A 24,439-nucleotide genomic window follows, 5' to 3' on the forward strand; every position below is an offset into this window, starting at 1 on the left:
ATTTGTATTAATAATAAACCATGTTTTTCTGCCTTGTCTCCTTTATTCATTTGAAGGCAAGAGGACAGAGAATAGTCTTTTTTTTCCTGACATTGCTGAGCTGTAGAGTACTTTGCACATTATATCCTATGATGGTAAAACTTCATAGAAGAAGAAATTGTTAAGGACACTATGGGATACAAAATGGAAAAAAGAACTAGTGGTTCTTAGAGCATCATCCCGACTGGCATCATCATGTGGAAAGTTGTGAGAAATGTGAATTCTCAAGTTCCACCCCATACCCAGTGAATCAGATGCTCTGGGAGTGGGGCCAGAGCAGTCTTGTGTTTATTGAACCACCTGGTGATTCTGAAGCTCACTCAAGTTTGAGAACCACAGAATGCAATCTTCTCCAAGAGCACACATTACATTAGGGAGTGAGGCTTGTCATCTTCACTGCTTTTCTAGTCGCTGTCACTTACCCCAGCCTTTGTGCTGTAAGAATAATTGACAGGGTGTACATTCATGTGATGACCACCCCAATTTGAAAAGTTATACAGAACATTTTCATCGCTCTCCATGCACCTTCCTAATCAATAATCTTAACACATCGATTTGTTTTTGATCTTCATAGAAAGGAATCACATACTAAAAACAGCATACGTATGTGTGTGCATATATATATATATATATATATATATAAAACATATGTATATATAAATGATAAGGAGTTTGGTGCATCTAAACAGGGTCTGGTTAAAGGAGAGTTAGGAAGGAAGCTGTATACCATCACATATAGCACCTCTCTACCTCAGTGTCCTGATATGACATATGGACAGAAAACTTGGAACAGGACAGCTCATAACCACGCAGAGACATTTAGATGCTTAGCAGTCATCGGGGAAATGAAACACTCCAATTCCAGAAGTCCTGGCTGAGCTCAGCTCGTGCACCCTCCTGGGGTGCGGCTCCCCTGGGTGAGCCTCGGAAGGCTTGTCGCTTACTCTGAGTGCAGTAGAGTCCGGTCCAGCCAGGAGTGCATTTACATTCCCCGTCGTATGCACTGCAGAACGCCCCATTGTGGCAGTTGCACGTGTGGATGCAGTTTGGACCCCAATGCGCAGGAGGACAAGCTGAAACCACAGCATGCACGGAGAGTTCTGTTAGAGCCTGGAGGTCAGCACCCAGCAGAGAGAACTCCATCCTCTCACCACCTCTCCTAGCATGTGAGATATTAGCAGCATGCATCAGAACTAAGAAAGCACAGTGCTCCAAATGGGACTTATACCCAGATGGCAATGCTGACTGCACCAGCAACCATCATTACCAATGTTGTATTTGCTGACAGACCACAGAGCAGGTGGGCAAAGCAAAGATTATCTTAAGTTTATAGATTTAGTTCCTTAATAAGTGCACATTGAACTCTGTGTGCCCAGCACTGTTCTCGACACAAAAGAGATAGCAGAGGACGAGACAAGGTCCAGACCATCCTCTGACATCTTACATTTCTGTAGGGAAGGCAGGCAGGCAAACCAACTAGCCAGCCAGCCAGCCAATAAGAAAAAACAGTGGCAATGAATACTATTAGAAAAAATAAAACAGGGTAATGGGAGACAAGAGTGACCAGAGCTACACCTTCAGGGAAGGATTCTCTGAGGAGAGGACATTTAAGCAGAGATCAGATAGGCAAATGATGTGACTTGAGAGAACCTAAGGGACCTGGTGTCACATGAGTCATGCAATGTCACTCTACTCCAGAGTTGTCACTAGAAACTTGTCTAAATTTTAAGGTTTCAATTATATGTTTACTCATAAAATCTGTTTATTCATAAAAAAAAAAACTCTTAATGGGATGGAACAGAAAATAACAAAACAGAATCGTTGGAGGTCACTGCCCAATGAAAAGCAGTAAGAACTTCAGATAAAGTATCTGTGAAAGAAAATATCATTATGAGGTAGAATGAATTGATTTACCAAAAATATACAAACAAAAAATGCAAAAAAAACTTTTTGCTTATAGTAATGCTTCAAGAATATAACTGCTTAAAATGAGAACCACCATTATAGGAACATGAGACAATGGAGGTTAGCTGAACCTACTGTGGTGATCATTTCACAATATATACGTTTCAACCATCACACTGTATGCCTTAAGCTTATACAGTGATGTATGTCAATTATTTCTCAATAAAACTGGAAGGAAAAAAAGGAGGACCATCTATAATTCCTATTTGGTTACCCAATAAGGAATATGGCCCAATAAGGATAATATGTCTGAAGTAATTTAAAAAATGAAAAAAAAATTCTCCCACAATTGTGTGTACCATTTTCTCCCAAGAACAGTAATAGCTGATGCCTGAGGTCTGAAATAAAACTCAGAAAAAAATGAAATAAAACTTAGAAAGACTTTTCTGAGTATAATACCCCTGTTTTACATAATAAGAATCACTGAAAAGTGAATAAGCAAAATGCTATCCTATTTAGGTTCTTTCTAAGACATTATTTGGATTTAACATAGGAACATTGCATAGAGCAACTAATGGGGAAAAAGGCCACTTAAAATTAAAATATGGTATACCATAATTATTCATATATTATTTCTTGATTAGAGAAACACTCATACTTCAGTTCTAAGGACTTTGAAGACAAACAGATACAAATGGTTGTTCTCAAACGAGACTTACGTTGCGAGCAGTCACTGCCAATCCACCCCGGATAACACTGACAAGATCGGTCAATGGGGTTACAGGTTCCATTGTTTGTACAGGTACAAACTCCAGCACAGTTTTTCCCAAATCTGCCACTGGGACACACTGTGAAGATGTTATATAGGTCAGTAATGCCCAATTATATCTCATCTCATGGAACTCTAGTCTTGGGGCAGAAAATAGCTTTGAAATCCATCCACCTAGATGCCCGTGTAGTGGCTGCTTCCACTCAACAGCATCCCTCATCTTGAATGGGCTCAGTTTTTACGGATACTTGAAGCCGAAGATTCTCATTAAGGCATCACAAACCAGGAGACATCATCACATTGCTAGAAACCTGACTTCATGGCTTCTTGCTCAGGGAGTCAAAACCCTTCCCTGTATTGATTTTTCGTGGGAGGCTGTTTTCAATTAAAAGCGAAGAGTGACACAGCTCAGAGAATAAAGAGATTCTGCAGGAGCAGCAAGCCAGCTTTTCTGAAGCTCCTAGTCATCCCACACAGACCCAGCACACCAGAAGGCATGGATAGCTGATAGCGAACAATGTGTCCTCAGGGAAGCCTGAGGACAGACTGCATGTGGCCTGCCCATCACCGCATACCTCTTCAAAAACACTTGTGCACCTTACCTTCATTGCAGAGGGCACCTGTGAAGCCAGGCAAGCAGTCACACAGGCCTGTGATGTGGTGGCAGGGCCCACTGCTATGCACGCACTGCGGGCATGTCTGGCTGCAGCGATGCCCATAAAAACCAGGGGAGCAGACTGGAAATAGAATGGAAATTAACAGTTATCTTTCCTGAGATGTGTTACTCTCAAATTCCACATCATGATCTAGTTCTAGTTTGGGGCCAAAAAAAATTTTTTTTAGTGATATTGAGAATTTTCCAAGTATAAAACAACCACCACCAAAGAAAGAAGGGTACTCTTGAATAATGAAAAGAAGCCACTAGACTGGATTGTCCAAGGGCAGGCATGTGTCTCAATTTTCTCATTTATGGCCCTAGTTCACTTGTGGCATGGCACAGAACAAGGCTTGAAGAATTTTTGTTGAAGGAACAAATGAAAAGAAACACAGTTCTAAAATCCCAAATAAATACTCTCAAGCCATGTGTCAATCCTTTATTTTTTAAGAGTCTTTAACCGGCAATAAATAGATCTCTGGTCTGCATTAAAAAGATTGTTCCTTCTCAACGTGGTGCAGATAAATGATGGTGATTGAAAAGAGAACAAGTATAAACTGCTACATAATTAGCTCCTTCTCAAGACATCACTAGGATTTAAATACAGGACAGGTGTATAGAGCTTTTAATGAGAAAAAAAAAGTCCAAAAAATCAGGATAATGTATCTTATATATTCTTTTCTTGATTGCATTTACTAAAAGATTTAGTAAAATCTTATAAGTCCTTTCTTAGCTTCGAAGTCTTATTGACCAATGTCAACAGCCCCCATTTTTAACTCTGCAGGGCTATTTTCCCCACAGCACTGGCTGTACGATGACTAGCAGGATGTATGATTTGCCGCAAGGTTTGGCTGATGTTGACTTCTGGTAATTGAGGTAAGGCCAATGCCAAAATTGCTGAATCAAATATTTACAGGTCAATGGATTTCTGGAACACCATTTGCAAGATTTAAGGCAGGATCAAGAGACATATCCCGATGATGATGCCAATGAGGCATTGAAATCATTACTGAGAAGGAATGGCTAAAGCTCCATCTGTTAGGCTCGTCCTGAAGGTTGGAATGAATAAAGCTCTTGGGGCAGTGCTATCAAAGACAGCTCTGCAAGGGACACAGGGAGACCTATGATCGTCTCCTCTGCCCTCGACTGCGACAGGACAGCACTGAGTGCTGAGGGGTGGGACAGAGACAATAATTCTGCACACAGTGTCTGATAAGGGAAGGTAGACATCGCCATCTGATAAGACACTTACTTCTCTGACAAGTGGTGCCTCGGAACCCTGGCGCACACTCACAGATGCCATCGTCTGGGGAGCATGAAGCCCCATTTTTACAGTAGCAGGGCAGAGAGCAATTGGGTCCCCAGCGCCCCTCAGCACACACACTGTCGCAGTGGACACCTGAAACAACGCACATGAGCAAGGCTGAGTGAGAGGCAGGGTGGACTCGTGCCTCTGGGATTCTACATGGGGCCATTGGTCCCGTGTCCCAGACCCAGATCGTTGGTCATGGTCTCCAAGCTGAGTTATCCCAGGCAACAGTGAGCGAGGATGGTGTGAGGTTTAAAATTCACTTATATATGTCAATGCATCGTCATCTACTGTGTAATCACATATTGTGTCATCATAACATTAAAATAATCCCAGGATGATATTCTATGGAGGCATTAAACAATAGCAATAAAACAACTTTGTTATACTGATTTTCCTTTTTTTTTTAGAAGGAGGGAGCAAATGGGAAGCCCAAGGGCTCTGTCTATTACAGGCAAAATTTATCAAAAAATACTTTAGCATTGAGACCCTCAGCAACCTCCCCCCAATTCTTTATCTTTACAGAGAAATCAACAAAGTGTAAAAAAGATAAAAGAAAAGTAAAAAGTGGTTAAATTGTTGTACATAAAGAAAAAAACCTTCCTGGGATGCTTGGGTGGCTCAGTGGTTGAATGTCTGCTTTTGGCTCCGGAAGTGATCCCGGGGACCCAGGATCGAGCTCCACATCGGGCTCCCCTTGAGGAGCCTGCTTCTTCTCTGCCTATGTCTCTGTCTTCTCCCTCTGCCTATGTCTCTGCCTCTTTCATGAATAAATAAATAAAATCTTAAAAAAATAAAAGAAAAGAAAAAACCTTCCCCTTCAGCAGACACCATCTTAAAACATTTTGATGATATATTGTACAGGATGGAAAAATACACTCATCTGTGCCACTAAATTCCTCTTTAAAAATTTCATCTGACACTGGGCAGATAAAGGAAGAATATCACAACTGATGTTATTTATAGCTGTTGTCTATGTTATTGATTATTAGGATATTATATGTAGGTTTTTAACTCTCACCCTGGGAACAGAAACTCTACAGCTGGTCATGGATGAACAAATGCCTAAAGAAAACACAAGGAGGAAAAACCAAAGTTGCAAAAATAAAAATAAAACAAGGTTTTATTTGAGGTAAATAGAAGTCTCTTTGGTAAGTTTGTATTTGAAATACAACAGGCACCTCTTTCTTGTAAGTCAGAATTCTCCGCAACTCAAAGACATGCTCTTTGCATTGAGAAGCAGTGAGTTATAATTAGTAGTGAACTGGCGACTGCTGGCTTCAGACCAAGTGAAAACACAGTAAGAACAAGCACGCACACACTCAGGGATTCCAGAATGCTATCACCACCCAGCACCACGGAAGCTGAGAAAGCTGTTTTGTACTGCAGTTTTTGCTTCAATGGCCCAACCTTAAAACAGAGGCAGCCGCAAACCATAACGTGAACATTGCTAATTGGTATACAGTCATTTCTGCTGAGCCATAATTCTACTTTTGATTTGTTCCCATTTTCCTCCTGAAGTCTCCCACTTGGTAAAGGCTGTTAAGTAGGCATGAAAGCGCACAGACCTCATTGTGTCTAGCTTGAACTGACAATAGACTATTATTTGAGCTTGCACTGCTGGCTGAAGAAGGAGATCAGACCTGTCATAAGCTGACCAGGGTTTAAGCATTCCCTAAAGAATAAAAACACGGAATTTTGGCGTACTGCGATTTTTTTTTCTCGAGTTCATGAACATATGATCTTTTTTTTTTTTCAAACCTCTTCTGAGCTTTGCACGGTGGCAGTATCGTAGCCAATGAGGTTTATCCGAGGCGCGATTATTGCTAATTGAAAACTTTTCTCAAACCTCTTCTGAAAAGAAACCTAAGGTGGAATGATATGCAAATGTTATGCTCATCAAATGTGATTTACCAGCTATAGAGTTGTATCTGGTATTTTGACTGAAATCTACAAGAGGCAGAGCATCAAACATACTGCAGAATAAGTCACTTCAAAGAGAGGCTGTAAAACTAAATTTTGTTTTGTGAATCTGAGGAAAGTATCAACAAAGGTAACCCCTTACAGGCTTCATTCTGTTCAAATTCAGGTCCTGAGCTCTGACCATGAGCCAGGGCTCCTATTTAATGGCAGCTAAGATGGGGACACCCACTTCACAGATATTCAGACAACCCTGGCCATTTTGGTTTGGAGCCATTCATGTAAATCTCAATTAGGACTTTGGAGAAGTGGAAGCTGAGTTAATCTGAAAACTATCCTGAAAATTGGTCCTCATTTTTGGCACATTTTTGTTGGGTGGGAGCTTGAGGAAGGGTGGGATTTAGCCATTCATGGTGATTTGATTCATCAGCTACTTGCCAAATTTCTCCTTCACATTAAATAAATGCACTTAGGTTGGAATGGAGCACACTTTAGGTCAAAATTATCTGCCACTGTTTTACATTACAGATTATCATAATTTATATATGACTTAGCACATTCTCAATCAGAGCATCTTAAGAAAAATGATTCCAGGGCAGATTGGCAAACCTGAATAAAGTGATTCTTTATATCATATCTGACTCCTCTTCCCTAATAGGTTTGTCCAGCTGGATAACATAACCATCTGTCATAATCAACTTTATCGAGGTAATTTTCATAGAGAAACAGGGCCCATGATATAGCAAAGGGATCCATTACAATGATATGCTTGTTTCACATGATTTACCCATGATTTCATTTCCAGAGAATCACAGGGAATTCTAGAGATCATCTATCAAATCTTCTGTCTCCAATTGTACAAGCATATTTCAACAGAAGCAAGCTTACTTTTAAAAATCTTTTATTTCAGGATTGCAAATAAGTCTTTCCTTGAAAAGTCAATTAAAATAATTCTATGACCAACTTCCCCTGAAATTCAATCCCTTTTCTTTTTCTCTATCATTAATAAAAATGAGTCATCATTTTTCAGAGATTACTGCTTAATCTATTTGTAGACAAACAAAGTATGCCTCAGTGGGTAACTTTAGTACAAAAGTTTGAAGCTGCATTTCTTTTTCCTCTTGCTGTCCCATTTTCTGTTACTACTACTCCTTACCTTCAGAGCTCAGTGCCCTCCTGTCATCTTTCCTTTCATCTTATAGTCAGGAAAAGATAAGATAAATTGATTACTGTTGAGTTATTACCTTCTCTCGAGAGTACTCATATTTTAAAGGAATACACATGTGAGAGGCCTAAGAAGTGAATCTCTAATTGTGAAATATTAAGGCAGTGAGGCTCACAGAGGGGGTAACTGGGTAATCACTTCACTAGGTTACACTAGGTATATGGCTACTGATGTGACCTCTATGTAAGGTTAACCTTGCAGTAAAACTTTTTTCAGGATAGGGAATTTACATTTGCTTTAACCATTTTTTGGAGTGTGTGTCATTCCTAAATTATGTCTGTTGATTTCACCCCGATCTTTGCAAAGTTTGCTGGAGTCCTGCAAGACATTTTTTTTCTGTTCTCTTTTTTATCAAAGACAGGAGAAAAAAAAAAAAGAATTCAACTTAATCAACATTCAAGGGATCCAGCGTCTATTGACTTGCTGGTGACAGGTTCTCTAAGAAAGACCTCCAACTGTAGAATGATAATGGCCTAGAATAGGCACATCTAACTCTGTCTGGGGACCATAGTCAGAAAAGGAAATACTTTGTGAAGGTTGACAGGGGTTCCAAGCTAATGGGATGGTGGGTGTAAGGCTTAGAAGTCCAAAGAAGCCCATACACATTGAGGACAGCTGAAACTGCGGCTGGGAAGAACAGGAGAGGAGTTTGGGCAGCCAGGCTGTGGCCATGGAGAGAAAGCCAAGAATGCCATGCTGTGGAGTGTGAGCTTCCCCTTGGGGTTGACAGGGACCAAATGCACAATTAAGTAGCAGAAGCACATAATTAAATTTGTGGTTGGCAGGAGGGCAGAAGACAGTAAAAGGATGGTGAGCCTGGAAGAGAGAAGACCTGGGTCAGGTGGCTGTTTTAGGTTATCCAGGTTAAAAAAAAAAAAAAAAAGGTAAACATAACAAGATCTTAAAATAAGTCATTGGCAGCTGGGATGCAGAGGAGGATAAATTCCAGGGAAATACAAGAGAGAATGGAAATGAAAGATCTGTACCTGTTCTTGTCCCCCATATTCCATGCAGGGTAATGAATGAATTCTGGCAGCTTCATGAAAGAGATGGGGGTTGTGTTCACTACAGCGCCTAGCACATGGAGGATGTTAAAGATTTGTTGAATGCATCAATAAGTACAGTCCCTCTTTCCAACATGATATTCAGAATCATTTTCCAGCAACTATATAATTCTCTCCTTCCTGAAAGAAGTGATGAGAAGCACACACAGACCAGGAAACCCAGCATCTTTCTATTTTGTGTGCCTAAAGATGATGACCCTTCCCATCTAAAGAGGTGGAAATGTCTGCCTTGCTGATTTTTGAGAAGATATACCTTTATGAGCTCAGGGCTGTGTTTTTTTTTTTTTTTTAATGCTAGCCCAAATTACAATGCAATAGAAGAATTATGGAGGCATCTTGAAGAAATTCTTTTGGAAGGTTAATCAAAGAACAGATAAAGGTTCAAATAGGAATTACTTCAGAAAACAATTCCCTAACACACTTGGAAGAGGGAACAAAATGGGCAGAGGGTATCTTTAAATCTGCAGGGATCTCTGGCGAGTGGAAGCATTTTTTCCTGATAAACGTTCTAACGCTGATAAGGCGATCTGTGAGGGACTGTTTTTGCCAGGATTGAGGACAAAGAGCTCTTTGATAGCCTTCCCAAGTTGCTAGGCAATGGCTGAATGATCGTGATAAACTTCAGCTAAGCAGCTCTAAAGAAATGTTCGTGCATTTCATGCCTGATGCATTATGCCAGCAGCCTCAATGTGAAACCAGCATTCACTAGGCATTTGTGATTGCATGAATGCGGTAAAATAAATCATCTGGGGTGTCATTACTTCTCCCTCTCAGAGATAGAACCCAAGCTCCTCGTCTTGCTAATTGTTCATATTTCTCATGCCAGTACTGCAATCTTTGGGGCACTAGTGAACGAAGGACATTATTTCAATTCAATGTCTGGTTCCTGAGCAACAAGCTATTAAACATATATTAGAGCGAAGAAAGATTTGTTCATAATAATTAGGCTTGATGATTATAGAAGAGAAGAACCACAGTATAGAGTCATAACACTTTTCCTTCCTTTCTAACACTCTTGCTACCAAAGCAGCCACTTACTGTTGGCGTACAGACATTATTCACTGGTGTATCCACCTGTGCCCATGCAGTGTCCACCCTGAGAGCATGTGAGCCTCTGCTGGCCAGGAGCTGGCAACGCTTTACCCTTGTGTTCCCAGCACCCAGCACTGTGGCTGCACACAACTTGGAGACACTCCACAAGGGGTTGTCAAATTTTTCCATTTGTATACTATGAATTTTAAAGATGAATTAGAAAAGGATCTGCTTTCTAGAGATGACCAAGTGAAAAAAAAAGTCTCAATAAGTCGTATAAATCATCGATGTTCGCATTTGTAGCTGTAAGACAAAAGCTCCAGAGAGCATGACCTGCCTCATTCTGGACCTGGATAAAAGCACACAGAACAGACTGCTAGGCAGAGTGGCAACTCTGGGAGCTCTGGCTTTTTCTGTAGCCTTTCTTTTTGGAAGACACGCCCCTTCCTCCACCCTCACCTCAGGGACTCTGCGGATGTTCTGCTTTTATAGGACTCCCTCCCCACAAAATCACACAGACAGACAGCCATGGGCTTCTGCGTGAATGCTGTCCACCCTTCAATACCCTGGTTGATTGGGTGCATGCATGTTAATTAAAGCTCATTTGCACTTGAATTTGTACCTTCTGTAACTGCATAAAGAAAGGTAGGTCCCCCTTTACTATAACAATTCAGGCATCACTAAGCCACATGAGAGATCACTGTGGGACAGATCAGTACCCAAAGTAGCAGTTCACTTACTCGGTCAAATTTGGAACATTTAGGGGAATTCACAGAGGGAGGCCATCCTTTAGGAGAGGAGCTTGGACCACTGCAGGCCTAGTTGCCCTTGCTGGGAAAAGACAGGCTCTTCTTATAAACTTGCCTGTAGGCTTTCCTCTTTCTAATGCCCCCCTCCTGGCTGGGCTCAGATAAAGCACCCCACCTCTCTCTCTATTCTTCCTGCCACTGCATACCCTCATACATGGTTGCTAGTTCCTCTCTCATTCCCACAACTCCTAGAGCTTGAGTCGGTGTCCTAATCTCTTTTCTCTTAGTTTAGCATTTAACTTTTTTTTTTTCTGGTATGAATGTACCCCTAAGCCTTCTGCCACTAGATACAAGACTTCTGTCACAGAAAGGCTCCCTGGGACCCCCACCTCTTCAATTACGAGAGTAAAAAACCATAGCACAGGTCAGTCCACAGACTGGTAACTATGTCAGTGTATGGGCCACTGGTGCAACTTTTGAAAAGACAGATGAAGCCATCACGTAAGGTTGTGCAGGCTGTACACTGCACAAGAGCCCCTGGCCACAGAGTTAAGGAAGGGTAGAAATCCAGCTTGCCCTCCACCTGCCAAGAAGTGCAACCTGAAGGATTTCTAAACCTTCTCCAAATTTGTACAAAAGGTGCTTTATGGGCTGGAAATGGCTCCACCCCCCTCTTCACTCACCTTCCAGATTGTCATTCAGTAGGTGTGAGGTGGGGACAGGGAACACACAAGTTAAAAAAGTTCCCAGGTGACAGTGATCCTAGCCAGGGCTGGGAACCAGGCTGGAGACGGCATATGTTCCCACACAGCTGGAAGGAAATCTTGATTAGCTATAACGCTCAGTGAAGAGGTGTTCTGGTTGAATGAAGTCAGGGCAGAAAGGAAGAAAGAAAGTCAGCATATTTCTACTGTTTGGGGAAAATATAAAGCATATTACTTCACTACTCTGGAAATACACATACACACACACAATTAATTACATTTCATTAACATCTAGGACTTGAGAACAATCATTTTGAAAAGCCAGTCTCATTTTATAGCAGTGTGTGTGTGTGTGTGTGTGTGTGTGTGTGTGTGTGTGTGTGTAGAGGTGTGGGAGAAGGAGCCCAGCCTATATTCTGGATGGTGTTTCATTTTTCCCTCATTGTTTTTTAATTGCAATCTGCCTCTTTTTGATAAAGTTGTCAATTGGCTAAAAATATTCACATTTTTTTTAATGGTACATTTCCTTTAGAAATAGTATCTGGAATGTCAGCTGCAACTTCTGCTTTGGGTAATTTGTATGGCAGTACCTTTGAAAACCTGTTTTAAAACCAGGTAAAATGGAACTGCCAATGATAGAATCTCAGTTATTTTAAGAGAAAAAGACAAACATCAGAAAAGTGTCAGAAGTCATGAGGAGTGGTGGATGAGCCCCAGGGTAAGAAAGCAAGCTGATTTCCTTAGTATATCAGGTTAGCATCTGACTTCCTCAGTGTGGGTGTGTCATTTTCTCTATAAGGAAGAATAGAGCTCTCCCAACCTTTATCTCTGGCTCTAAACCCAGAGACCTGATGAGCATCTCCCTACAGTGTCCTCTGTGACCTAGCAGTATTAGTGACTTTATACCTTCTTATTGATTTGCTCAGGGGAAGAGCCCAGGTCCCTGTGTTAGACTGCACCAAAACTTCACTGTTAACCCATGCACTACTACCCTGTCCAGTAAAATTTCACCTAGAGCACTCTGAGCAACAGGGAGGAGAGAAAACAATCATTTACTTCCTGGGCTCCTGTTACTTTATCTGGCCCTGCATCTGGTATCCAAATGAATAGCAAGGCCTTCTTTATCTTGAGAAAGGTTCTTCTTCTACTTACTCAAAATCAAGTTTGTTGATGAAAAATTCTGAGTCTCTCCAGTGTTGACAGTCAAGGGTGCTCTATATAAATAACACAGAGTCTATTCTTCTTTCCTTTGGGGGAAACAAACCCATTCTTGGTCCAACTGTAGGGTGCATTTTGGAACTTTAGTAATCTTCTTTTCCTCTCTGCATGTTTACATATACCAAGTGTGTACTGTGAATGTGGGGGATGACTTCTCCTTTAAAAAGTCTCTGGCAGTCTTAGATCCTCACAGATCAACAGCCTACACAGAAGACCCACAGAAATGAGACAATGGGGCCATGAAGCCAAGAGACAGTAAGGGCAACAAGTTAACAGAGCAACATGAAGCAGCAGAGCTTCTTCCCCTTTAGAGAAGCAGACCAGTCACAGATGGACAGAGTATTACAAGATTATGCTGTGTGACAAAGTCACTGCATTCCCGCAGGAGCTCCATAGGTCTAAGGCCAGATGGGATAATTTGTCTTACCCCATGACCCAGACTGTGGAATGCAACAAACACATTTTCTGGCTGGCTTCAGGCCAAATCATATCTCCTGCTTTTCTCATGTAGACGAGAGTATGCCTTTCACAGTCTGGCTCTAAATCATCAAAGCAGGTAGATACTTGAGCAGTGACTGCTGTGTTCAGGAACACATCACATTTCCTCTATATTCATAAGATAAAAGTAGATTTGGTAGAGCATGGTTCAAAACAATTGATATGGTCTCTCTGCTAGAAAAGTTCTGAATTTGCCAGGGGGTTCAAAATGCTATTTCACTTCATTGCGATCATGGATAACTGAGTACTGGTCATTTTATTTGAGGAGTTCAAAAACTCTAGGGAAGCCACAAAATCTGGTTTACTCTCTAGCATAATGTAGTTATAACACTGAGTAACCAAGAGCCACACGTAAACATGAGGAGGTGGAATTTCACACTGTGAGGTCAGAGTTATCTTAGCTTTTGCAAGTCAAGGAGAAACCAGAGGGCAAGAGAGTCCTTGTGTCTGTGGGTAACTCCTATTGACAGAAAATAAAGTCCATTACCCAGCCTTGGTCTGTTTCCCAAGGTAGCTCTCAGACACTAGAAATCAAGCACATGACAGTTCATCTCAGTTTACTCCTGTCAGAAGCCAAAGCAGCTCTCAACAAATTCCAAAGGACTGAGAGACACTGCTGAAGAGGTCACTGATGACATCTTTGGTTCAAAGATCTGAAGACATGTATTGTCAAGTTAGCAATACTTCCCACATTGATCTACAGACTCAATCCTCATTAAATCTACCTTGTATCTTCACAAGAATTGGCAAGCTGACCCTAAAATTCATATAAAAGTTCAAGGGACCCAGGATAGCCCAAACAGTCTTGAAAAAAAACACCAAAGTTGTAGAACTCACACTTCCCACATTTCAAAACTTTCTACAAAGTTACAGTGATAAAAACAGTATGGTATTGGCATGAGGAGAGATATACATATCAATGGAACAGAAGTTAAGAGTCCAGACATAAATGCTCTCACATTTATGGTCAGTTGATTTTAAAACAATACAGGTGATGGGTAGAGATGGATGAATGATTTTCTCAGCACATGATGCTGGAACAAATGCAATCAGCATGCAAAAGAATGAAGTTGGACCATTACATCACACCAAAAATATATATTTTTTATATATAAAATAAAACTCAAAATGGATCAAAGACTTAAATGTAAAAGCTAAAAGTATAAAATGCTTAGAGGATTACAGAAGTAGAAACCTTGGACTAGCCAATGGTTTCTTAGATTGACACCAAAAGCACAAAGAAAGAAAAAACTAGACAAACTTAACTTCATCAAAACAAAAACTTTTCTGCAGAAAGAGACTTCATGAAGAAAATGAAAAAGTGACATAGTAACAGAATGAGAGAAAATATTTGCAAATCATATATCTGATAAGGCACATACAGATAAAATACATAAAGAATATTATAACTCAATTATGAAAACATAGGTGACCCAATTAAAAAATGAGCAAAGTATCTGAATAGACATCAGATATACAGATAGATGAAAAAAGATATACAGACGGCTGAAACTAAACACAAAAGATGCTTAGCATCATCATTTATTAGGGGAATGCAAATCAAAAACTCAATGAAATAACATTTCATACCACTTGGATGGCTAGAATCAAAAAGACAGATAATACAAATTTTTGGTGAGGAGACACAAACCTCATATACTACCAGTGGGAATGTAAAATGGTGCAGCTGCTTTGGAGATCAGTGTAGCAATTCTTTAAAAGTTTAGAGTTAGCCTATAACCCAGGAATTTTACCCCTAATTTATATACCAAACATATACACCCACACAAAAACGTGTACACGAATGTTCTTAACAGTATTTCTCAGAATAGCCCCAAAATGGAAGCAACCCAAATGTCTATCAGCTTATGAATGTGCAAATAAAATGTGGTCTACCCATACCATGGAATATTAGTCAGCAGTCAAAAGGAATGAAGTACTGATATAGTTCCAATAGGAATGAACCTTGAAAACAAGCCAGGAGAAGGAAGCCACTCACCAAAGACCACATAGTACATGAATCCATACAATGTCAGAATAGGCAAATCAACAGACAGGAAGTAGATTAGTGGTTGACTAGGGTAGGGAGAAGGGAAAGAAGGTTGCCTGGTTCACATGAGTTGGGGGTAAATGGAGAATAAGTTCCAATAAGTACTACTGGGGTTTTTTTTATGAGGTGATAAAAATCTTCTAAAAATGATGGTGATAATGGTTGAACAATTCTTTGAATACACTAAAAACCACTTGATTATACAATTTAAATAGGTAAATTCTACAGTATATCATTCTGTCTCTCTCTACCTCTGCCTCTCTCTATATATAAATGAACACATATAAAGATATGCATACATACTCTCTCTTCCTATGTACACACCCATGCACACATATGAACATACACATACACGCACACATGCACATATATGAAGAGGTTGCCGGTTATCAGCACTTATCACCACTGTCCTCTCATATAATTCTCATAAGTCCTCACCCATTTTCAGAATTAATCTCAGCGTAACTGCCCTATCCCTCAGCACTTTCTGGAAGAAATCTGTGTATGGCAGAGGGTGCAGTAATGAAGAGAGTTGGAGATGCAATGGGAGAGCCTTGGTGCAAATCCCACCTTTCATGTTTACTGACCCTGGGGCCTTGTTCAAACCACTGAACTTCTCTGTGCCTTAGTTTCTTCAACTGTAAAAAGGACAAAATGATATTTTCTACCTTGCAGAGTTTCTGTGAGCCTGCCGTAAGTACTCAAGAAGCATTACTTATTATTATTTCTGTTTTTCTTTTTATAAATTTTTACTATGAGGTAAGACCACCATGACTTCATAATTTCCTAATGTCACATCTCTGGCATGGAGGCACAAGATTTTCCTCTGAAAGATGCACCTTTTCAAAATATGAACCATCACCAAAGGGGACAATTAGCTTGATACTACCAGTTTCTGTTTTAGAAGACAAGCTAAAAAACCATTTTGGAAGACACTAAAGCATCGTCAATATGGAAATAGTTCTGTTCTACAAATCTCTCTTTCTTCTCTGAATATAGATACACATATATTTAGATACAAATACAACATATACAAATATACATGAAAACACACACATACACAAATGACTACGGGTGAGAATTTTAAAAGAGAGTTTTGGTTCATTTAACTACCTCTATACCTGTATCCAAGTTTCACAGTAGTTGACACTCAATTGGCACATCAATAGTCAACATTTTATTTTACTTGCAGAAGAAATTGCTCATAAATATACCCAGTCCATTCATCCCAACATTCAATAACTTTCCTGGTGTATTCCCATTTGTAATTTTTCTAAATAAGCATTGAAAATTCCATTCATTCTTTAAGGCTTTGTTTTTGTTTTTTAGAATAAGCTTGATTTCATGTAAAAAAAAAAAAACAGGAAAAAGCAGGATCCCAATTTGCTTGGGCATTCTGTTCCCTCTCCTGAGTCTTTTTATCATAAGCAAAAATATGGCTCATTTTCCAAGACCTCTGTTAGTTTGATAAACTTCCTAGCTGGAACCATGAAGCCATATAAATAAAGAGAAACTTCCATCTTGTGGTTACAAAATTGGTACTCAATCGTATTATGAATTTTTATGACTTAAGTGTTATTGTAAGAAAAAGAAAGTTTTAAAACTTTCATGTATAGCAATGAATATTTTAATACTTGCATATTAACCATATTAATATTCAATATTTTTGCCTCACCAAGGTGAACTTAGTTATGTTCTTATGGTTTATTTCAATCATTCTTTCCTCAGGGCTCAAAAATATCACAGAAGGCTTGCTAAGTAAATGCTTCACAGAAATTCACATCCCGCCCCCCCCCCACTCCTGCCAGCCTGAATTCTGACAGTCTGACTATACATTAAGGCTCAAGATCAACTGTTCCTGAATGTTTCAATAAGAAGTCATTACTGGATTACAGATTAATTAGGCTTAGCAGTAATACCTTTTGGGTAAAAATGTGGCAGTTTACTGGAGGCTTTACCATTTTTTCTTCCCTGAAAGGTGACCTGCATGTGTTTCTCTAAAGTAGCAAGGAATGGTGCTAGGTGTAATTTGGCATGTTTCATGTAGCAGTCCTTGGCTCACCTGACCATCCAGGGAGGCAGCGGCAGTGGCCTGTGGTGGAGTGGCAGCCATCCGCATGGCTACAGTCACAGCGCTCCGCACAGTTCAGCCCGTATGTGCCATCCTGCGTGGAAGACAGCAATGAGGTCATGGAAATGCACAATTAGAGATGACAGGAACCTTGGTAAGCCACTTCGGATACAGGACCCTCTTCTCCCAAACACCTCTCAGCCACATGCATTATAATTACCTCTTCCCATGTCTTCTTGGTCCCCCAAACACAAGTGGTAGTGTTTGAACATCACTCAAATTGTAGTTCATGTCTAACATAATGGTTGGTCCTACGAATGGTGAAGCCAACTATGCCACTATGTTGATATATGTATATGCAAATATATATAGACACATTAATTAACCAAGAGAATCTCTTTTTATCTTATCATAAGCCACCACTCATAAAGAAACTTTCTTTTGCTCCTAAAAGATTTTTATAAAGTAGCTCAGTGTTCCTTACAAGACATGCTACTCGTTAGTGGAAAGGGAGGATCCTAACTCACATAAAGCTCTAAAATTAAAAGAAAATGCTAATTGAATGAAGTTCATTTCTGTAAACTGTTCATGTGATGAAAACAACCATAAGAAGCAGTGAAAATCTTCTGTTGCTTGTCCCAATCAACATCCTCCTTTCTATGCAGAAGTCTAAACAACATGAGTATCCTGATCTGAGATCCTAAGGAAGGCTGGAGTACTTGGTGGTACATACTCCTCCCTGATCTATTCCCAGGCCTTACTGTTTTAACCTGCATATCAGTTTTGGTCCAGCAGAGACAAGACTCTTTGTGGTCGTGATCATTTAGTTTATGGGAGGGGAATGGAAAGTGCTGCATTTATTTATTAACTTAAATTCAATTAGCTAACATAGAGTATGTCATTAGTTTCAGATGCAGTGTTCAATAATTCATCAGTTGCGTGTAACACACAGTGTTTTGCATTGCAGAGCCCTGTGCTCTCAAGCCAGATTCTGAGGAACGGAGGACCCTATAAACTTTTGGGCAGTGCACAATTACCAAGGGCGAGGAATGTGAGACCCAGCATAAAAGATGTTGTAGGTGTATGACAGCATTATCATTTGAGTAGAACTTAATAAAATAAAAATAAATAGGCCCCACTCATCTTTGCTGGGGCTCTATAGCATTTAGTTTCACCATAATATGAGACACTTAAAGCATCATCGGAGTTCACTGAATTTTCTAATGCATCTAACACACACACACACACACACACACACACACAGGCTTTGCTTTTTCTACAATCAGACTGGGAGTAAAAGATGCTCTTCAAGCCCATTTCAGAGCACTGATAATTTGTTCACTGGTGGATGAGAGGAAGCACAGCTAACTTTGTCCTAGGGGTTTGGAGAGCACAGAAAAGCCTAGGGAAATGTTGGGAAATGGGTTATACTTGATGAGGAGGAAGCCCAGGGGAAAATCGGCTCCCACCATGAGGGGCCTGGTTCAGGGGGTCACAGTGTCATCCCGCCATCTCTCCTGGAGGCAGAGAATGCACATTACTGAGAGAATGCTTAATGGCTCAGGAGGAAAGAAATGAGATAGGAGGAAAGAGTCATGAAAAAGAGGGCAAGAAAAAGGCCAAGGGCTTCTGAGGAAGAAAGGGAAATCACCATGTTACCGCAGAACGCGTGTCCCATTTGCAGCTTCTGTCTGCCTGCAGTAGACACGGTACAGGATTTATAATGATGATTCTCTCCAAAATAGGTCAGCAGAGTGGAATCAGACTTGAACTAGGGAAATCTCTGGAGATTCTTGGGGCTTGAGACATACTTGTGTTAATAGACGGCCGTTTCTAAACCTTTCACCATCTAGATGAGGGTTTCTGAAGACACTGGTCACCACCCTTTCAATCCTCTGCCACTTTCCACCCCAGAGACGGGAGGAATTCTGTGATAACGGAGACAGAATATTTGGAGAGTTGACACGCAGATGCTGGGTGTTTGATAAATATTGTTGACTGGGGCTGCCACGAAGAGACGGGTATATAGGAACGGAGAGAACAGGAAGGATGGCGGGGGAGAGGGGACCCAGGCAGAGATGAAGGGAAAGAAGGGAGTGATTCTCACAGAGCTACCTAACAAGTTTCCACATCTATTCCTTTTCCAATCTATGTCTGATTCGACTTCAGAGCCCTCATTTCTTATCGTGATTTTGTTTGGTTCACACTCGCATCCCTGAAATCAGGAAATCTGCCCCAGCGGGTTGACACTCTGCCCTCAGCTGGGGCGCTGGTTTGCGGGTACCTGGCAGGGGAGTTCACATTTGTCCCCGCGCCATCCAGGCGCACACGTGCAGGTCCCGTCCTGGGTGTTGCAGGCTCCCCCGTGGAGGCACTGGCAGGTCAGGTTACAGCTGAAGCCCCACGTGCCACTGGGACAGCTGATGGAGCAGTCCACCCCGTGCCAGCCTGCCACGACAAGAATGCCAGAGCATGGAGGAAATGACAGCAGCAGAGAGTTTTCCCAAGCCTCTCCAAGCCATGTTTCCCTTTAGAGACATTTTGGAGGTGCACAGCAGGGTCCCTCACCCCAGCACAGGGAGCAGTGGTGCTGCCGTGTAGTGCCTCCATCAGCAACAACCGAGGTACCCAGAATCCATCTGTGCTGTATGATCAGTCAAAGATGCCAGCACCAGGAAGCTCCACTGGGCTATCAGGAAGAGATACGGGGGTGGAGACACCCCTAATGTGCAGCGAAGCGCAATGCAGAACGCTGAGGGTTGCTCTGGGTGGAAAAGCGAAATATTTATATGGGAGGGTAAAGGAAGGTTTGTGTTTGAAAGAGCAACCCCATCTTTAAGGCAAACCCAGTTAACCACAAACAGTGAGTTTCCAGGACTCTGCCTGTTGCAGCAACTATAAATAGACACATTTTGGCATAAAATTGCATAAAATTGGTGCTCGGCTGCACTTCTTGTAGTGACTCCAAACCAGTCGACTTAGGAGCATGGATATATGTCTACTTATTCACTTTTACCCAAAGCATAGAGACTCCCAGACTTTTTGGAGCTGGCTGCAACCTTAGAGATCTTACCCCAATCCCTTCCCTTGGCTCACAAAAGCATGAGAGCCCACCCTAGACAAGGGGCTGGCTGAGTTTAGATGTTGAATGTTGGCACAGGTAGAGCTAGAACCCGAGTCAGGGTTTCTCTCTTATGACCTTAGGAGGTACCAGGATGAAGGCCAGATGAAAGATTTGTTCGCCCACTTACCTGCCTTGCAAGTACAAGACCCATCTACAGGTGAACAGACAGCATCGTTCTTACAGCCACAGAGAGAGGAGCAGTTTATCCCATAGGTTTCCAATGGGCATGGGATAGAGCAGTCAATTCCCTACACAGGCACAAATAGGAAAATGCATGCAATTTTATGAATGAAATAAGACCAACACAAATAAACAAAAATACATCTTGGCAATGCCAATTATTTCCCCTCTCTCATTTTCACACTTGTATATTTTTTAAGTTGCTAAATGTATCCAGTATACAAATTTTAAAGATTCAAGGCCAACGCTAGCTTGCCTGTTTAGGATACAGCACTTAATGGAACTCAAAGCCTGCTGCCTCATTAGCTTCCCTTCCTAGCAAATACAAAAAACCCTTTGTCTTTGCTCAGACAAGCAGATATAGAACAATAAACTATAAATTGTAGTCAATAAATAAATAAATGTAAGTATAAACTATACATTAAATTGCACAATGCTTCCTAGACTTCCTTGTACGATATATAATATGATTAGTGGGTGAAGCAAAGCAACGGAACACATACTCCACCTATAGCATGATTCAATTTGTTATCTGACAATAAACCTAAAACAAAGAAGTGGGCCACCAAGGATGACTGGAGGATATCTCCTTTAAAAACAGAAGAGACATGGTGTGCCTTGGTGGCTCAGTCAGTTAAGCGTCTGCCTTTGGCTCAGGTCATGATCCCGGGGCCCTGGGATCGAGCCCCGTCTTGGGTTCCCTGCTAAGCAGAGAGCCTGCTTCTCTTTCTGCCTCTCCTCCCTGCTTGTGCTCTCTCTCTCTCTCTCTCTTTCAAATAAATAAATAAAATCTTTAAAATAAATAAAAATAAAAACAGAAGAGCCTTAACACAGGCTAATTCAAGGGCTCTACCAAAGAATAGTGGCATAGGTTAGAAAAGCCAGTAAAGAAAGATCCTCTCAACTCTGAGGCTTTATCACCTACTCATTCCACATTATATGCTCTAGAATAACCACCAACATCTTCATCGGTTAATACTGCCCTCTTTCAAATGACAGAAAATAATCAAGACCAAACCATTTTTCTTTAAAACAAGGATTCCTAACCTACAGCTAAGAAATCCCAGAAACTAGGTAAAATCCTGCTCTGTTGGCACACAGGCCTATTTGCAAGGTCTGGATTTTCAAGGCACTGAAAAACTTACATACTGTTAACCATCACATGTAAATATATAATAAATGCTGACCCGATAATGTTATGTGCCTTCAAATTGCAAGGAGTTAAGATAAAAACCATTCAGAGTAATTTTGTGGAAAAGTAATTTCTTTGTTGTCTATATAATGTAGTAAAATAATTACATAAAGAAAAAAATTATGTAAGCAATAATTAAAATACATCATAGTCCATGACATATATGAATTAAATAATTAATATGAACACTGCCTTTATACTTTTACCCACTTTCCAGTCATCATTCTAAGGTGACTACTCATTTATTTTATTTTTTTTAAGATTTAATTTATTTATTCATGAGAGACACAGAGAGAGAGAGGCAGAGACATAGGCAGAGGGAGAAGTGGGCTCCCCACAGGGAGCCCAATGAGGGACTGGATCCCAGGATCCCGGGATCACTACCTGAGCCAAAGGCAGATGCTCAACCACTGAGCCACCCAGGTGCCCACTTATATTACTTATTAGTACTTTTCTCTTCATTCTCTTGCCTATTACTGAAGTGACAGATCTTAGCATATTCACTATACTTCAGAAAAGGTCATATACGGTATGTGGCATCAATATGTTTCACATGATACCCCTCGGCTCCTTCCTCCACAGCCACTCACTTTGAATCCTGGGGCACAGATGCATTTTCCAGTCACACTGTCACAATCAGCCCCGTTGTGGCAGCTGCAGATCTGTTGGCAAGCTTCCCCAAAGAATCCAGGAGAACATGTTTCGTTACAGTAGAGTCCTGACCAGCCCGGCTTGCAGGCACACTCTCCAGACATGGGGTGACAGCTGAGAGACATGGATGAAAGGAGAAAGTCACTCCCGGGTGAACATGACACCCAAGGCCCATGCAAATGTTGCTTTGGCCATGAGCAATGAATGGCTGGGTAATTCCATGCACAATAATTTAAACTGCCTTCCCAGGCTTGCTATGATTTAATTAATTGGCTGAAACCTGATTGGTACTACAGAAATGTTGCGTGAAATCAACATCATGCTCGAACAGGAAGACTATTACAACCGCTTCCTTTTGTCTGAAACTTGTTATGATCTTCATAAACTGAAAGCACTAATTCAGTGACAGGTCAACTAGATGAGAAGGTTTAAAGAACTACTCTGTCCAATGAATGATACCAGATCAGTTAACCAGGATTATGTCCAAGGAACTCCAAAGGCTGCAGGCTTCTTTGCCTGTTTGCATTCTCATTTCTCCATACCTGGTGGTGGAGCAGCTGTCTCTACCTGAAGCAGCAGCTGCATTGACAAGCCAGGCAGCCAGCTGTCACTCTGGAGCAAATGGACACATCAGCTGCGTTGAGAGGCGTGCGTTAGTGAGGCTGACACAATAGGGCACTCTGTGGCACGCAAAACACATGTGCTTCTTGCCATAGGAAAATCTCAACGGTCAAACTAGCTCTGCTTACAATCGGAAGGCTGTTAAAGACCATCTTCCTCCCCTGGTAGAGATAAATCTCTCCCATTAACTACAGCCAACAGCAAAATCCACTGTCTCATCCAGACATTTGGTATTTATCTCATCTACAGATTTTCTACTTTTTTAATTTTTTTTATTTTTTTAATAAATTAATTTTTATTGGTGTTCAATTTACCAACATACAGAATAACACCCAGTGCTCATCCCGTCAAGTGTCCCCCTCAGTGCCCGTCACCCATTCACCCCCACCCCCCGCCCTCCTCCCCCTCCACCACCCCTAGTTCATTTCCCAGAGTTAGAAGTCTTTATGTTCTGTCTCCCTTTCTGATATTTCCCCACACATTTCTTCTCCCTTCCCTTATATTCCCTTTCACTATTATTCATATTCCCCAAATGAATGAGAACATACACTGTTTGTCCTTCTCCGATTGACTTACTTCACTCAGCATAATACCCTCCAGTTCCATCCACGTTGAAGCAAATGGTGGGTATTTGTCGTTTCTAATGGCTAAGTAATATTCCATTTTCTACTTTTAGAAAGAATGATTTGCTGGGAGAGGAGAAAGCTGAGATAGAAGAGCTGGTCTCCCTCTATCCTGGTACCTCAGTGAAAGCACACAACCTCTTGAGCCTAATGTACGAGTCTGTCAAGGGCAGATCTCTGCCACACCTCTGTTGGTTGGACAGTTTGCTCCTTTGCTGCAACTAAATGCCCACAAGCAAAGGCCTAGGCATCCATCACAAACATTACTCAGGGAACATGCTATGAAGAAATACCCAAGTGTCACTCTACATTTAACATGGTTTCTTGGGTATAGAAGGTTTGGATTTGAAAGGCAAGTGTTTGAGTCTCAGATCTCCTTAGATCTATTCAGATCTAATCATCTGCTCCCTACTCTTGAGCAAACACGGGGCACCTTCATCTCAAACATAGCATGTCAAATACCGAGTCTTTGTTCTTCCTGTCCTGTTTACTCTCAATCACCCCACTGAAGCAATGGCACCACTAACCACTCGACTGTTTAAACCAGAAACCTCAGAGTTATTCCTGGTAACTTCTCCTTCATTTCCCATATCCACTTCATCACTAGGACCTAGTATTCTACCTCAAAAATATCCTGCCTTCACCTTCATCTCTCCATCCTCATCTTCACCATGCTCCCGATGCCTAGGGCATCTATCCCCCCCAAACCACAACAGCCTTCTGCCTTGCCTGCATTCACTCGTGCCTTGTCACCTAAAGAGTAGATGCTATCCTATCATTCTTGTTAAAACTCTTCAGAAACTCCCCACTACACTTAGAATAAAACCTGTGCTGTCTAAT

At 41.2% G+C, this 24,439-nt stretch overlaps 1 protein-coding gene and 1 non-coding gene across 2 annotated transcripts in view; one reads left to right on the forward strand and one right to left on the reverse strand.

Moving 5' to 3' along the window:
• The window catches only part of MEGF10 (multiple EGF like domains 10), a 339,552-nt gene that overhangs the window by 20,979 nt on the left and 294,134 nt on the right, over positions 1–24,439 (reverse strand). Inside the window, exons 15-22 of the mRNA XM_055302009.1 lie at positions 22,295–22,469; positions 20,460–20,580; positions 19,493–19,656; positions 17,200–17,302; positions 4,621–4,767; positions 3,316–3,450; positions 2,664–2,792; positions 984–1,112 (exon numbers count right to left, since the gene is read on the reverse strand). Of these exons, the coding sequence (XP_055157984.1) occupies positions 984–1,112; positions 2,664–2,792; positions 3,316–3,450; positions 4,621–4,767; positions 17,200–17,302; positions 19,493–19,656; positions 20,460–20,580; positions 22,295–22,469 (1,103 nt within the window). The remainder of the gene's footprint in view (positions 1–983; positions 1,113–2,663; positions 2,793–3,315; positions 3,451–4,620; positions 4,768–17,199; positions 17,303–19,492; positions 19,657–20,459; positions 20,581–22,294; positions 22,470–24,439) is intronic.
• On the forward strand, positions 6,447–6,587 carry LOC129495332 (U4 spliceosomal RNA). Its single transcript, XR_008661495.1, has one exon. It is a non-coding gene; the product is annotated as a U4 spliceosomal RNA (small nuclear RNA).

This window comes from Nyctereutes procyonoides, unplaced genomic scaffold (assembly GCF_905146905.1).
Source record: "Nyctereutes procyonoides isolate TBG_1078 unplaced genomic scaffold, NYPRO_anot_genome, whole genome shotgun sequence".
In the NCBI taxonomy this organism is placed as follows: domain Eukaryota; kingdom Metazoa; phylum Chordata; class Mammalia; order Carnivora; family Canidae; genus Nyctereutes; species Nyctereutes procyonoides.